This window comes from Argopecten irradians, chromosome 2 (genome assembly GCF_041381155.1).
Source record: "Argopecten irradians isolate NY chromosome 2, Ai_NY, whole genome shotgun sequence".
In the NCBI taxonomy this organism is placed as follows: domain Eukaryota; kingdom Metazoa; phylum Mollusca; class Bivalvia; order Pectinida; family Pectinidae; genus Argopecten; species Argopecten irradians.
This window is the reverse complement of record NC_091135.1, coordinates 17,940,461-17,958,266: the sequence shown is the minus strand read 5'-3', so window position 1 is coordinate 17,958,266 and position 17,806 is coordinate 17,940,461. Positions and strand designations below refer to the sequence as shown.

Here is a 17,806-nt window from a genome sequence, read left to right as displayed (position 1 = left end):
GACTTTGGTGTGTCTCGGCCAGGGGACAGAACCCAGAGCCTTCCTCACAGGGGCGAACGCTCAACTAAAGGCCAAAAGTGAGGCGGTGCCAAGGGAGGCATTAGGAAGGATAAAGTCAGTTTAGGAAGAATAGAAAAGATAAGATCCTAAATTTAGTCGCCTTATACGATCATGCAATAGGGGCAGCAGGTACAATTCTAACGCCCTACCTGCAGGGCAGAATCGGATATAGAAGAAACGTTTACTGTAAAGTAGTTGCGTCTAAAGGTCCAAATCTATTGACCTAGTGCTTTATGACGCGGCCGTCAGATTTGGTTCTTAAAGGTGTACAGTACATCAAGATACCGATGGGGACATTTCAAGATGGCCGCGGGTAGTGTCTGACGTGTTATATCGGAGGGGAAGAAAACTACTGAAACAGCTGAATACTGACATTACAACCTGGTGTGTGGTGACGATGGTTTTGTCTGTAAGGTACACAGTCTGTACATGTTGAACAATTTCTATGAAACTGTTTAAGTAATCCCTGGAAGTTTTTTGTATGGCACACGTTTATGCACGTATACAGTGACTATATCGCACCCCAAATTGTTTACCTGTAAAGGTGTGTGTAACTCACGTGCTACCACATACCTGATAAGCAGTGACCCGTTACATGTAAACACTGTATCGCTAGTATACTAGTTATCATACAACTCCAATCATGGCAGCAATTTCCAATGATAACACTATACCCAGCAATAAGCGTAAGGACAGAAGTCCTCTCGACGACACCAGATTTACTCCCAGAATTAAACTTGCCGGGTCATTATCTGGTATTACTTAGCCTGATAGTACGCCCGATATTCAGCTACCCGAGTTTGTTTGTTTGTTTGTTTGATTAATTAACGTCCTATTAACAGCTATGGTCATGTAAGGACGGCCTCCCATGTATGCGGTGTGTTGCGTGTATGTTGTGCGAGGTGCGTGTCTTGGGAGACTGCGGTATATTCATGTTGTGTCTTCTTGTATAGTGGAACTCTTGCCCTTTTTATAGTGCAGCTACCCGATAATCTGGACAGTATAATTATGTGCATAGTGACCAGTCCAGAGTTCGTCAAATTACTCGGTGACTCATTATCTCAATCTATTAAAGCCAGTATTCAGTAAGCTATTAACATGGCCATTAATCCGTTATTGGAACAGTTAGAATTGGAAAATCTATCATTGCTGACTTCCGGGAGTCTGTTGATGAAACGATGAGACAGGGGCGACAACTCCGTTTTACAAGAACAAGTATTGCAGTTATCTGATGGCCTTGAAGAACTTGAGCAATATGGGCGCCGTAACTCTTTACGTCTTCACAACGTGCCTCTCACCACGGAGGATCTACGTAAAACTGACTCTATTATTGTAAAGCTTGTTAATGAAAATCTTCACAATGAAGACGTCGCCATCACAATTGATGAAGAAGACATAAACAGATCCCACATCATCGGTAAAATCAACAAGGCAGGGAAAGCACAACTCATATGTAGATTTCGGAACTGGAAAATTAAGAACAAAATGTACAAAGCAAAATCTCTTCTTAAAAACAATGCAAATAAAATCTTCGTCACTGAAGACCTTACAAAAGCCAGACAGGAACTGATTCAGCACCTTTCCCAATCTCGGATGGACGGTAACGTCGTGTCATTCTGGTCTATGGACGGACGCATCTTCGTTAAGCGAAACACCAACAGCCCCAAAATTCTCATTCGATCTCATGAAGAAATAGACAAACTAAACACCTAGAGTTAAACTATCTACATAGTCATATACATGTCATTACACATGTGTGTGTTTTTAGTGTAATCATCATAGTATTATCAGATACATGTAGATATAAACTGTGTCATCTAATGGCAGATACATGTAGATATTAACTGTGTCATCTAATAGCAGATACATGTAGATATAAAATGTGTCATCTGATGGTAAGCCAATGTAATGTACATACAGACATGTATACCGTGTCAACGATTATGATTTTAACAGACATGTATACCATGTCAACAATTACAAAATCATAAGTATATAGATATGTATGCGGTGTCGTCAATTATAAATGTATATGTATATATATGTATACCGTGTATCAATATATATATGTATACCGTGTCGTCAATTATCAGTATTTAAGCATTGAACGCCTTTCAGTTGGTATTCATAGCCAATATGAATGCAAACTGGACAGAGGCAAATTCCATGAAGCGCGGTAGCGCTTCATGTTGAATTTGCCTCTGTCCAGTTTGCATTCATATTGGCTATGAATGACAAATGAAAGACGTCCAATGCTTATATTTACATTTGGTTACAATTTTATGACGAAATCCCAAGGAATTTTGCATCTATAATGAATTAATCATTCGTTATCGTCATGGATGGAACAGCCATTTGAACAGCCGTGATCACTGGCACGGCAATTGTGACGTCACAATGATAATTATGTCATGATAAGCGCTTGAAGTTCATTGTCTATATGACTGCCAACTGCGCTCGGTAAGGTTACATAGTGGGACTGCATTGAAAATGTAAATATATAGATATGTACACAGTGTCATTAATTATAAAGTTATCAGTATATAGATACAGTATGTATACCGTGTCGTAAATTAGAAAGGTATCAGTATACAGATATGTATACCGTGTCCCTAAATGACCTTAGTTGTCGATGGGCCGTAAAACTCAAACAAACCATGTCATCATTTATTAAGGTATCATTATATATGTATTGATATGTTTACCGTGTCAACATCCACCAGGTATCAATATCTAGATATATATTAACAATTCTCAGACTCTCATTTTGTTACCAGATTGTCAGTAAGTTTAAAGATGCTCCACCGCTGACAAATGATATTTTTTCACTATCAAAAACAGGAGCAGACGATTTAGTATTTTCCTTCAGTTACAAAAGTTACTTACTTTACACCATTACCACCATTGAAAAGTTTGAGCTTCTAATTTTATTTTAAGTTAAAAATACAAAAAATAATTAATTGCATCCCGAAAAAATTCCGTGGCACTATATTCTATATGGAATGAAGTACTGATTGCCCACGCACCAAAGGCAAAAAAATTATTTAATATTATTTTTTATGTTAATTAGACATATATATACATGATTAAACACCAATTATTGTTCAAATAATGAATATCATTTATGCTCTCTCGGCGGTGGAGCATCTTTAATTTATTGTATAACTATTGCGTTTAAAATTTTCAGTCGAGTTAAAGGGACAATTCACTCAGGCTAATTCTTTTACATAACAAAGAAGCAAAATATGGCATAAATGTACTGTTCTACATTTCTTATGAAACATATAACATAAAATATTTACAAATTCCACGTCAAAGTTTAGTATTTTAATTAATATCGTTGAAATATCAAATCGTTGATCAATACGATTAAGCAGGTACAATATGGACGCTGTACCCATACCCGAGCCAAAGTCAGGCACGTTAAACAAATAAACTACATAACCACTGAGAAGGTGATAAAATGATTTTTAGGCAAGACAATTCACCTTATAAGGTTAACACACTACTGTCAGAGCGATTTAAGCAGTTCTAGACAAAAGTTGCATTACTCTACGAGCAAGGGACAGGGTTCGGCATACAAGAAGTTCGACCACAATGTGTAATGGCGGACACGAGCGAGTTTGAACATCTACACATATGTCACAACCATGGACTTTTCAGGCATATCACAGTAAAACCAACTGATCTAATTTCCATTAGAACTGGGTTTTTTCCGATATATGTACAAATTTTCATGTTCTCTTAGACTGAATTGTCCCTTTAAATGTTTCTGTATATATTGTTTTCTTTCGAGAGTTTTATTTATTCTCACCCGTTTGCTATGTTGGTTTTGTTTATAATTCTAACACCTGTACCCAAGCATGTCTGATAGTAGTATATGTACTTGTAGTCCACAGGGATTGTCGCCCAATCTTTTTGTTTGTGTATCTTGATGTTCATTGATATATCTATGTATAGGGCGGCAATAGGGCTACACTATGTCAAATGTTACTCTGTCCAAGCATACTCACACACTTTCTATAATATCCATGAGTACTTTTCTTTATTTATTGGCCTTTTCATAGTTCTATATCACTGAAGCATGCCGCCACCAAAGACATCTAGCAACATCTACTATTTGGTAACATTATACTGATTACGGGCGAACTAGTCGTCCTACTCCTTGTATCCTGAGCCCTAAGCAGGAGCAGACACTACCACTTATACAGACTTTTGTATGTCTCGGCCGGGGGACAGAACCCAAAATCTACAGAAGGGAATACTAACCAGAAGGCCAAAGTGATGCGGTGTCAAGGGAGTAGTTAGGAAGAATAAAGTCATTTAGGAAGAAGAGAAAAGAAAAGATCCTAAATTTAGTCGACTTTTACGATCATGCAATAGGGGCAGCAGGTACAATTATAACGCCCTACCTGCAGAGCGTAAGCATTGTATTTACTGCCCATATTGCACGATCGTAAAGTAAAGGACGTCTAACTTTAGGATTAGAATAAAGTTAGGTAGGTAAAAAAATGAAGATACGATTCTAAAGTTAGTCGTCTGTACGATCGTGCAATATGGGAAGTAGATACAATGCTTACGCTCTACGTTGTGCATAATACATTAATACATCGATTGAGGTAATTTTTGTGTAATGCTTGTCAACAAGAGTCTGCTGTCGTCTTATTGACGGCACTTTGTATAGTTGTGTAGTATGATTTTGAAAAAAAAGGTCATCGCTTTTCCAATGGTAGTAACCGTTTTTATTACCAGAAATATGATAGTGTAGACGGTAAAGCTAGGTGGGGTATAGTATTTGTGTCTGGGAGCTTTACACACTTCCCAATATATACGCATGGTACAAGTATGTGATATAGAACCTTGGAACGTCTAAAATAGCCTATTGACACTGTGAGTCCATATTGATATGAACTTTAACTAATTCTCAGATCCCTGTATTGTCAACGTCATTTGACAGCATTACATTCAACTATACCAATAGTCTTCTTATAAACAAGCTGTCACACTCTATAATAATGTTACATTTTTAAGGAAGAAGGCTATTCTACCTTTAGGAGCGTTAAATTATTAAGCATACACTTATTTTCTTTCTGGGCTAAAGCTAAAATCAATAGTACAAAATTGCAGATCCACCTTTTAAATGGACCATTAGTAAGTTAACATTAGATATGCACGACCTGATACAATATAACGCCTTGATGAGTATTATATTACCAGAAGTTATTAGTTTGTTACCTGAGCGAAGGTTATAACGCTTGACATTCCAAGTTTAAACTCTAAACTAGTTTCGTGTTCGATACCGTCTGTACTTTTGGGTTCCACAATACTACTTGAACTATACCCTTGTGAGGAAAAACAAACATGAAGGGACTGACATGGATCTATCATATACTTTTTTGTGCGGGTAAGTGTAATACAGAGCATTTGTTTTTCTAAGTTACACACAAATCATTACTGCATAATTTATTAATTAAATCAAGCAATCAATTCTGAATAAAAGTGCTTATCGTGAGTTAAGCATTGATGTCACTATTTTTCAAATTTTTTATCGGGGTATGAAATTTTTTGTTTGTTTGCAAACTGTGTAGCGGATTCTTACAAAAGTTTGCAAACAATTTTTTTTTCATAACACGAAAAAATTAGAACAAAGTGACATCAATACTACCAATTAATCTTATACTCTATTTGATAAAATAAAGTATGTTTAAATATAACATTATAGTGGTTTTTCAAGGGATTCTTTTTTCCGAATCAATACGCAACGTCAATGTCTCTATTGTGACGTCACAATAACGTCGGGGTTTCGCGCCATTCTCGGATTTTTCTTTCCATAGTGGTATGCAAAAAAAAATATTGGCCAATCAGAAAGCCAGATTTGGTATGAAAACAAAGAAAAATTAATTATTGTATTATGAATACATATATATAACCCAAAATAGTGAACATAACACAATTTTTCCATGATAAGAGATAACACCGAGTAAGTACCGCTTAAAGGTAAAGAAACCTTCACGTATTTTACGACTACTGGTACGTTCTTTTGTGTGTATTTTTAAATGAAAACTATCAACGGGATATGATCAGAACGGTTTTTAATGATAACAAAAGTATGATTCAATTAAAATCTTACAATTCAACAAGTGATTAGAAAGTGCAATATTGGAATTTTGACTCAAGTAATATTACTTCTCATATACAAATTTACTTTTCTCAATAGATTACCAATACAAATATTATTTTCGTATAGCTCAGATCTTATTTATTTTAGCAAAGATCAAAACTCTGTGAGGCAGTGCCAAGGGAAACGTTAGGAAGAGAAGAGATATCAGAAATTTAGCAGTTAATATAAAATATGATATCCGTCTCCAAATCAAACTTCTCACCAAACTTTGGAAATATTCCGTGCTTTTGTTAAGGTTTGTTTGTTTGTTTGATTAATTAACGTCATATTAACAGCAATGGTCATGTAAGGACGGCCTCCCATGTATGCGGTGTATTGCGTGTATGTTGTGCGAGATGAGTGTTTAGGGTGACTGCGGTATATTCATGCTGTATCTTCTTGTATAGTGGAACTGTTGCCCTTTTTATAGTGCTATATCACTAAAACATGCCGCCGAAGACACAAAGCAACACACCCCACCCGGTCACATTATACTGACAACGGGCGAACCAGTCGTCCCACTCCCTGTATGCAGAGCGCTAAGCAGGAGCAGAAACTACCACTTTTACAGATTTTGGTGTGTCTCGGCCAGGGGACAGAACCCAGAGCCTTCCTCACAGGGGCGAACGCTCATTTCAAGGCCAAACGTGAGGCGGTGCCAAGGGAAGCATTAGGAAAGATAAAGTCAGTTAGGAAGTAGGGTGTTAGAATTGTACCTACTGCCACTATTGCTTGACCGTAAAAGGCGACTAAATTAGGGATATTATCTTTTCTTTTACGATCATGCAATAGGGGCAGCAGGTACAATTCTAACGCCCTACCTGCAGGGCAATATTGTTAAGGTGAAAAAGTAACCGTACACAAAGCTTGAGTATTGCCAAAAAAGACACCTTTTTTGTTATAGGATTTCTACTGCACTCTATGTTCCCATGTTACAACTGTATTGATGGCTACTGGGAAGAGATGACATCATTACAAAACTATTTACCAACATCCGACCAAGGGATAACAACAGAATCCAACATGTATTCCTGTATGCTGCAATGCCTACGAACGCAAGAATGCTGTTTCATCTCCTACATAGCGATTGCCTCGCTTTGCTACCGTCACCTTCGTATGTCGGAAATCCAATCCCAGAATTATACAGCCATTTGGTATATTGGTACGGGTTTTCTTGTTTAGGACTTAGGAATGTGACGATTTAATATAACTAATATGTATAAGTCATAATATAATATGTGAGTTAAAAATGAAGTAAATTACCACTAACGCTGTCCACTTTTAAAAGACTTTGGTGTGTCTCGGATAGGAGACAAGAACCCAGAGCCATCCTCACATGGGCGTACGCTCAACTCAAGGCCAAAAGTGTGGCGGTGCCAAGGGAGGCATTAGGAAAGATAAAGTGAGTTAGGAAGAAGAGAAAAGATAAGATCCTAAATTTAGTCGCCTTTTACAAGCATGCAAAAGGGCCAGCAGGTACAATTCTAACGCCCTACCTGAAGGGCAGCGATATACGTAAAAGCACGTGTTTGGTTGTTATGGTAACAGGTTAATACTGATTGTGCGGTATGCTTGATATTTCGGAAATGCTTGTTTAAACGAAATTTACATTGTAACATTGATGATGTGATGAAGTTTTTGTTTACACATATAAAATTTGTTGGTTTTTTTCCCCGTAAAACTTCCAAAGCTATCATTTAGCGATTTAATGTTTAATTTCAAATAACGAGAGTATATTTAATATTATGATGGACGTGTATCATTGCAGTTACACAGTTGCTATGGTAAACATTTTACCATTTAAAGTTCTTCATATGCTTAAAGATGCTCCACCGCCGACAGAGCATAAATGATATTCCTCATATGAACAATAATTGGTGTTTACTCGTGTATATATATGCATAATTAACACAAAAATAATATAAAATAATTTATTTCGCCTTTGGTGCATGCTCAATCAGTACTTCATTCCATATAGGATATAGTGCCACAGAATTTTTTCGGGATGCAATTAATTATTCTTCATATTAATAACTTGAAGTAAAATTAGAAGCTCAGACTTTTCAATGGTGGCAATGGTGTAAAGTAAGTAACTTTTGTAACTGAAGAAAAATACTAAATCGTCTGCTCGTGTTTTTGATAGTGAAAAAAAAAGTCATTTGTCAGCAGTGGAGCATCTTTAATTCATGCATGTTTAAGATTGTTAACAAAGAAAACTGCACAATTAGAACATTAAGAATAGTTTCATATTATAGTCTGTTTATTTGATATGTGGAAAATTTAAAATGAGTTTTATATAGTATATATTCGTTTCAGTGAGAGATAACGGCTGCCCATGTGGATGGTACAGATTCCATACATCATGTTTTCTTTTCACGGATGTTTATATGACGTGGGATGATTCTATGGTAAGTTCTTTTTATTTGTTCGATTTAATTAATATTCGATAAACAGCCAGGGTCATGTAAGGACCGCCTCATATGCATGTTTTGGGAGACTGCAGTATATCTGTGTTGTGTTCTTGTATAGTGGAAATATTGTCCGTTTCATAGTGATATACTACTGAAGCATGCCTCGTAGACACCTAGCGAAAAAAACCACCCGGTCACAGTATACTGACAACGTAACTTTACATTTTTAAACCTTAATATTTCATTAATCTGGTTTACGAGTGAAAGGAATTGTTTTTGTTATATTGTATCCTGGTTATAATGGAAGACTTGCCCTTTTTAATAGTACTTTTTCATTTCTATATGATTTAGGCATACTGCAAGTTACTGGATGCAAGGTTAGCAGAAATGGACAGTACAGAAGAGACAACATTTATTAAATCCATTGCGACTAGTCGTAAGTACGATTACGTGTATTCTACTACCACATCATAATATACATATAGTCTTAAATTGATAAATAACCTTCGCAGTGGAAGTGAACTGTTGAATTACATTAGTTTATATCACACGTGTACGTATTGTATTTTGCTGACACAATCAAATTTGTTTTAATCACGTGTTTCATTGGTTTAGTTTATCATATTAACAATTTGAGTCATGTAAGGACGCATGTATGAAGTGCGATGTGTGTGTTATGGGAGACCGTGGTATATGTGTGTTGTGTCTTCTTATATAGTGGAATTCTTGTCTTTATAAAGCGAAAACACCAAGTAATACACCCCATCCGGTCACATTATACGGACTACTTCCTTACTGCAGAACGCTAAGCAAGAGCAGAAACTATCTCTTTTTTAGACTTTAGTAATACATGTAAGTTCCCTGCCTTTGAAACCGGAAGGGACTATTAGCGTTTGTTCCCGTCTGTCTGTCTCTCCGGATTTCCTTCCCAGTCGATAACATGAGAGAAAAATATAAACTGATTTTGATCAAAATTCACACAATGGTAGCATATGTGGAAAATATAGCTTGGTATTGAATTTGGGGTCAAAAGGTCGACTACAAAGGTGACTGTTACTTAAAATAGGTTGTTTCACAAAATATTAGTTTCCAGAAGAAAATTTGAGAAAACATCAACGGATTTTGATCAAGTTTCACACAATGGTTTGTTTGTTTGATTGTTTGATTGATTAACGTCCTATTAACAGCTATGGTCATGTAAGGACGGCCTCCCATGTATGCCGTGTGTTGCGTGTATGTTGTGCGAGGTGAGTGTACTGGGAGACTGCGGTATGTTCGTGTTGTGTCTTCTTGTATAGTGGAACTTGTTGCCCTTTTTGTAGAACTATATCACTGAAGCATGCCGCCGAAGACATCAAGCAACACACCCCACCCGGTCACATTATACTGACAACGGGCGAACCAGTCGTCCCACTCCCCTGTATGCTGAACGCTAAGCAGGAGCAGAAACTACATTAATGTACCACTTTTATAGACTTTGGTGTGTCTCGGCCAGGGGACAGAACCCAGAGCCTTCCTCATAGGAGCGAACGCTCAACTCAAGGCCAAAAGTGAGGCGGTGCCAAGGGAGGCATTAGGAAAGATAAAGTCAGTTAGGAAGAAGAGAAAAGATAAGATCCTAAGTTTAGTCGCCTTTTACGATCATGCAATAGGGGCAGCAGGGTAGCATATGAGATAATACAGCTTCGGGTTGGATTTGAGGTCAAAAGGTCAACTACAAATGTCACTGTAACTAAAATAGATTGTTTTACGAATCCATTTAGTTTCCGGATGAAAGTTGAGAACGCATCAACGGAATTTGTTCAAACTTCATACTAAGGTACACAGAGGATAACAGTTTGGGACTAGATTTGGGGTCAAAACGTCAACTACATAGGTCACTGCTGCTAAAAAGATTGTCTTACAAAATATTAGTGTCCAGACGATAATTTGAGAAAATATTAATGCTTTCTGATCAAACTTTACACGATGGTAGCATATGGGAAAATACAGCTTTCAATTGGGTCAACTACAAAGGTCACTGTTACAAAAAAAATTTATTTTCTTTTAAAGACGATATCTTGAGAAAAACATAATCAACTTTCACACAATGGTAGCATATGATAAAATACAGCTTGAGATTGGATTTGGGGTTAAAAGTCAACTACAAAGGTCACTGTTACTAAAAGATGATTTTCCTTCTCCAATGGGACAAAATGGTGTAATCCACTCAAGGGTTAAAGAGGAGTAAGATTTTAAAGCCAAATTTTATCACTCGTTTATAAAAAAATGATTGTCCTTCCCCAATGATGTTTTACACTAAAAATGGATAAAATCCACTCAAGGATTAAGGAGTAGGATTTAATAGAGGCCCCGCGTGTTCAGGGGTCGGACCGTACTCGTTTATATAAAATTTGATTGCCCTTCCCCAATTATGTTCCACACCAAAGATGGATGTAATCCACTCAAGGGTTAAGGATGAGTAGAATTTTAAAGCCAAATTTCATCAAAGTTTCACCATCTAAGCTCCGCCCATCTGTTTTGTTTGTTTGTTTGTTTGATTAATTAACGTCCTATTAACAGCTATGGTCATGAAAGGACGGCCTCCCATGTAGGCAGTGATTGTGTGTATGTTGTGCGAGGTGCGTGTTTTGGGAGACTGCGGTATATTCGTGTTATGTCTTCTTGTATAGTGGAACTGTTGCCCTTTTTATAGTGCTATATCACTGAAGCATGCCGCCGAAGACACCAAGCATCACACCCCACCCGGTCACATTATACTGACAATGGGCGAACCAGTCGTCCCACTCCCGTTATGCTGAGCGCTAAGCAGGAGCAGAAACTACCATTTTTATAGACTTTGGTGTGTCTCGGCCAGGGGACAGAACCCAGAGCCTTCCTCACAGGGGCGAGCGCTCAACTAAAGGCCAAAAGTGAGGTGGTGTCAAGGGAGACGTTAGGAAGAATAAAGTAATTTAGGAAGAAAGAAAAGATAAGATCCTAAATTTAGTCGCCTCTTACGATCATGCAATAGGGGCAGCAGGTACAATTCTTGCGCCCTACCTCCAAAGGGGTCGGTTTGTTTGTTTGATTAATTAACGTCCTATTAACAGCTATGGTCATGTAAGGACGGTCTCCCATGTGTGCAGTATGTTGCGTGTATGTTGTGCGAGGTGCATGTTTTGGGAGACTACATAGTGCATTTATATGAAATATGATTGCCCTTCCCCAATGATGTTTCAAACCAAATATGGATGAAATCCACTCAAGGATTAAGGAGGAGTAGGCTCTCAGTCCCTGAACAGGCTCATGTATATAAAATATGATTGTTCTTTGCCAATGATGTTTTACACCAAATATGGGTTAAATCCATTATAGGAATAGGATTTTAAAACTAAAATAAAGATTTTTTTCTCCTTTATGACCTCGCTCTGCTACTCAATTTTTCTGCCCTGCAGGTAGGGCTTTAGAATTGTACCTGCTGCCCCTATTGCATGATCGTAAAAGGCGACTAAATTTAGGATCTTATCTTTTCTCTTCTTCTTAAATGACTTTATCTTTCCTAATGCCTCCCTTGGCACCGCCTTACTTTTGGCCTTGAGTTGAGCGTTCGCCCCTGTGAGGAAGGCTCTGGGTTCTGTCCCCTGGCCGAGACACACCAAAATCTATAAAAGTGGTACATTAATGTAGTTTCTGCTCCTGCTTAGCGTTCAGCATACAGGGAGTGGGACGACTGGTTCGCCCGTTGTCAGTATAATGTGACCGGGTGGGGTGTGTTGCCTGGTGTCTTCGGCGGCATGCTTTAGTGATATAGCACTATAAAAAGGGCAATAGTTCCACTATACAAGAAGACACAACACGAATATACCGCAGTCTCCCAGTACACTCACCTCGCACAACATACACGCAACACACCGCATACTTCAGTGATATAGCACTATAAAAAGGGCAAAAGTTCCACTATACAAGAAGACACAACATGAATATACCGCAGTCTCCTGAAACACGCACCTCGCACAACATACACGCAACACACCGCATACATGGGAGGCCGTCCTTACATGACCATAGCTGTTAATAGGACGTTAATTAATCAAACAAAAGCATACATGGGAGGCCGTCCTTGCATGACCATAGCTGTTAATAGGACGTTAATAAATCAAACAAACAAACTCCTTTATGGGCCCCATCCCCCAGGGGTCCGACCAGGCTCATTTATATAAAATATGATTGTCCTACCTTTATGATATTTCATACGAAATATGACTGAAATCCATCAAAGGATGAAGGAGGAATAAGATTTTAAATCTAAAACTAAGAAATGTTCCCATCTGGGTGGCCACACCACAGGCCCTAGGGGTCTGATCAGGCTCATTTATAAAAACTATAATTGCCCTTTCCCAACAATGTTTCAAAACAAATTTGGCTGTCATCCATGCTCAAGGAGGAGTAGGATTTTAAAGCTAAAAATAAGAAAATTTCCCCTTTTTGGGCCCCGCGTCCCCAGGGGTAGGACCTAACTCATTTATATAAAATACAATTGTCCTTCCCCAATGATGTTTCACACCAAATATGAATGTAATCCACTCAAGGGTTAAGGAGGAATAGGGTTTTGTAGAAATAGTCTTACGCAAGCGGCGCACGACAATGGACGAAACACGATGACAATAGGTCATCCTGGACTTTAGTCAGATGACCTAAAATAGATTATTTCACAAGATATTAGTTCCAGACAATAACTTAAGAACACATCAACGGAATTTATTCAACTTCATACATTGGTAACATCGGTGAAAACATAACTTAGGATTGAATTTGGGGGCAAAAAGTCACGGTAACTAAAAATAGTTTGTTTTCTCGTTTCCGGACGATAACTTGGGACAGAATTTGTTCAAACTTCATACAATGCAGTCAATAGACTAACATCTGACCATATATTAGAAAAGTGTAATTGATGGCAGGGGACGTGTGATGCTTGCATCACTCACTGTTTGTTTGATTAATTAACGCCCTATATTAACAGCTATGGTCACTCACTGTAAGTTTGCTCAATCATGTGTTAATTGTTTACATCGTTGGTCTCGATAAGTGGTTAAAGTGGGCGAAGATGAATTCGCTTGTTTGATTCAAATAATGTCCTATTAACATGTATGCGGTGTGTAGTGTGTATAACGCGAGTGTTGCGTGCTTGGAGATAATTTGATATATTCATATTTCATGACCATAGCTGTATTTTAATAGGACGTTAATTATTCAAACAAAATCTTCCATCGTCTTGTATAGTGGAACTCTTGCCATTTCTATATAATCTAATTGAAATACAGATCCTTATAACCACTCCGTTCAATAGAGAATATCACACCCCATACATGGTGTTCGGATGACATTTTTTACACATTGCTACGTCAATTGATAACGCCATTCGTCCCAATATACATAAACGTTTTACTTTGTTACGATCTTTGGACGAGATGACTACGTTTATGAAAATAATTCGGACAACTTTTTCAAACTATTTTGTCCCCAGTGTTAGTCTGACAATGCAAATTTTATTGCCATTTCCAAAGGTCATCTGGACGTGACCCTTAAAGGGACATGAACCGACCCGGTCGCATTTTGTAACGATAGTATAGTGTTGAACTTTAGTGACCTCCCACAATGCACTGCACAAATGTAAACAAAATGGTGGGTAAAAAACGTGGGTGAAGCGAACACAAACGAATTCTGATAGGAAACAGTGTACGTCAAGAGTCAGTTACGTGCGCGATTTGAAAAGTAGGTAAATATAAATGGATCGCTGAAATGCAAGAGACGGGAGCAACTCCCCACTTTATACTTGCGTGATGTACATATGTGCAATAAGTCAGGAACCTCACTTCGCGGTGTTGTCGAATAAAAAGTCTCGTTTGACTTTTGACTTATCATTCTTACGCTAAATACAAATTGCTTTATAACAAATATGGCTTAAACTTCATTTGCCAACCATCGCAATTTAGAAAATAATCTTAAAATGTGGAAAACAAATATTCCTTGCTATGTCAGCAAGTGTGTTCATTATAACCTCGCTTTCGGCCAGCTTTCTTTTGGTGTTCCAAAAATAGATATGACGGTCTATTTTTATCATTTTTGAGGTAGGTATTCGGACTATTCCCCACGTTTTCCTGTCGTTTTAGATAACCAATCATTGTAATAAAATATTCAATAAACATCTGAAAACCATATCTAAGCATACAGAACAAATTTTTTAAGGTTCATGTCCCTTTAATGGGATGTTGTCGGATCCTCTTATCAAACGTAGTTATAATAAGAATATGTATTTTAATTAGATTGCTTTTTATAGTACCAAAAATCATTGAAGCATCAAAACCGTTTTCAGTCCAACATCTATATAAATTTTCAAGAGTAAGAGCTTCTCTCTATTTTAATTTAAGATACACATGGCGCGTTTCATACAGGGAAGGTCGTCCTTAAATAGCGTTAAATGCAAATTAAACTTTAATGTATTTTATGAATGTTACAGTTACATTGCTTTGAAGTTATTTACGGTTAGTAAATGTATATATTAAGTGTCAAGTTAATTAAGTTGTTTGTTTACAAGTCGTATTTCAATAGCATTACTGTAGCTGATGCTGACTGCGGTGAAGAGGTTACTTGGTTAAGAAAGACATTAATTTACGGCTAATTTTAGCCCGTTGCATAAAGAAAGCGTACGCTGACCGCAGGGTCATTCTCACACGGACAACAATGGAGGAACAAGGTCTGTACATTAATGTCTTTCATTTGTAACCAGTGCCTGTTGTAAATAATCTATTGTGACATATTAAGTTTCAACTGAAATCATTTATAATAGGACTTATCACCCGACCAATGCATACGTCACAATCCTACCGCAGTTTCCCATAACACACGCAGTACATTGCATACAGCCATAAACGTGAGGCGATTGTCACGATTGAAGAAAGATCTTTCCTCATGCAATGTATTCCGCTTGTAAATGTCTATGTTTGTGAGGCTGCGCTATATTTGTGTCTCATTATATTGGTATAGTCTTGGTACAGCTGCCCATTTATAGTGCTATCTCACTGAAACAAGTATCCACAAAGATTCTATACAACATACTCCTCAAAAGGAGAATATAAAGACGGGGTTAATCTAAAAAAGTAATACCATTCATAAATGCATGTTTTAGATGCCAGGTACTGATCGTTCGGTGGTTTTACTGCAGGCACTCCGGCTTTCCTCCACCAACACACCTGGCACGTCCTTGCCTGGTAAGAGGACGTTAAAATAATATAACCCAACAAACATTAACCTGTTGTATTTGTTTTTTATTCCCTAGTTGACGGCAGCTATTGGCTTAGTGGATCGGATAGCATTTTGGAAGGTACCTGGTTGTGGGCAACCTCCAATTCGACTGTGAATATGGATGACTGGTATCAGGACAGTCCGGACGATGAAGGTGCATTAGGGAGCAACGCCGACTGCATGTGTATTGGGTCATGGTACAATTTCTTATGGGATGACTGCAACTGCGCGCAGACTCAAGCCCCACTATGTAAGAAAAACGTGATAAATTAAACTAAATGTTGTTCGCATCTAGTCATTTAAGTTTGATGCGTGTGTGAATGTCTATATATGGGAGACAATGGCTCGTTCGTAGTCTTGTAAAACTGGGAATCTTACCTTTTTTCTTTTGTGCAATATGACTTCAAACACTCCGAACAACATGTCACATTATACGTTTTACTGGTTGATAAGATTAAGATCTGGTTAACATCCCGGGCCATTTAAGGTCGGACTCATGTGTAGTCAGTGTTCTGCGACTCTTTGTGATATTGGAACTGAACTATATTCCTTTTCAGTTGTGCTATCTCACTGACGCACATCGCCACTATGAACAATATTTATCTGACAACTGGTAAACCAGTTGTACCACTTCCTTATGCAAAGCAGGAGCAGAAACTGACACATATGTAAGAGTACGATGTGAGGGCAGAACTCACAAAGCCAAAATATAAACTCTAGGCCAAAAGTTAAACAATGCTGGTGTCAAGAGATCTATAGAATGAAGTAAATCACTAGGTTGAAAAAGAAAAAATATCCCAAATTTACAGCAGATAAAATTTTCACAACTTCATAGTTAGAATTGACCGAAGGGTCAGGATGACCTTTAGTCATCATGTTTCGTCAATCCGTACGTTAACTTTTCAAATTTTCAAATTCTTCTCAAGTTCTACCAGTGCGATTTTGCTGAAACTTGCAGGAAATGATCCTGACAGGTTCCCGACCAAGTGTTTTTATTTTTTGGGTCAATCTGGAGTCCAAAAAACCCGCCACAACCACCATCTTGAAAACACATTTTGAACTTCTTCTAAAATTTGTTTGTTTGATTTGTTTGTTTGTTTGATTAATTAACGTCCTATTAACAGCTATGGTCATGTAAGGACGGCCTCCCATGTATGCGGTGTGTTGCGTGTATGTTGTGCGTGGTGCGTGTTTTGGGAGACTGCGGTATATTCATGTTGTGTCTTTTTGTATAGTGGAACTTTTGCCCTTTTAACGTCCTATTAACAGCTAGGGTCATGTAAGGACGGCTTCCCGTATATTGCGTGTATGTTGTGTCTTCCTGTATACTGGAACTGTTGCCCTTTTCATAGTGATAGATCACTAAAGCATGCCACCGAAGACAGCAAGCAACACACTGCACCCGGACAGGGAAAGAACCCAGATCCTTCCTCACAGGGGCGAACGCTCACCTGCAGGACATTATATGCAGACGTACAAGTTTTGTTTTCATGCTTTAATTTTTGTTTTCTTTTTAAATGATACTGACTACTTTAAATGTAAATATAAGCGTTGCATATCTGTTTTGATGCGTTAATGCCCATCATTTGATCTAAGATAAATCGCTTTACAATTACTATTAACAATTAAATGTTAAATGTGTAATGCATTTTAGACAATATCTTGGTTCATAGACTAAACTGTATGATGCTTGGCAATAGTGCGAAACTCATTTTAGCTCCTTTTGTACATGTAAAATTAAAACATATGCATTGTACGTATTGTCATTCTCCAAATGTTGGTAATTTTTTCGAGAAAAATAAAACATTAAAAGTTATGAAACATATTAGTTTATAGTTTTTACTAATATCACTATGAATGGGAGACTGCTGCGTTGGGTTGGGCCACGACC

General features: G+C 37.7%; 1 protein-coding gene across 1 annotated transcript; it reads left to right on the top strand.

Annotated features, from left to right (window-relative positions):
- Positions 1-703: 703 nt before the first annotated feature.
- On the top strand, positions 704-16,969 carry LOC138316474 (uncharacterized). Its single transcript, XM_069258167.1, has 6 exons — positions 704-815; positions 1,304-1,660; positions 7,125-7,382; positions 8,537-8,628; positions 8,983-9,067; positions 15,950-16,969. Exons 1-6 carry the CDS (start codon positions 704-706, stop codon positions 16,186-16,188), a joined length of 1,143 nt encoding a protein of 380 aa, XP_069114268.1. The 3' UTR covers positions 16,189-16,969.
- Positions 16,970-17,806: the final 837 nt, after the last annotated feature.

Bases quoted from the DNA above. Each gene is read 5' to 3' on its own strand.
- LOC138316474 (XM_069258167.1), top strand. From the start codon at position 704: ATGGCAGCAATTTCCAATGATAACACTATACCCAGCAATAAGCGTAAG. The intron at 1,661-7,124 runs GTAACGTCGTGT...TTTTTGTTATAG, and splicing joins TTCCCAATCTCGGATGGACG to GATTTCTACTGCACTCTATG. The intron at 8,629-8,982 runs GTAAGTTCTTTT...TATATGATTTAG, and splicing joins TGACGTGGGATGATTCTATG to GCATACTGCAAGTTACTGGA.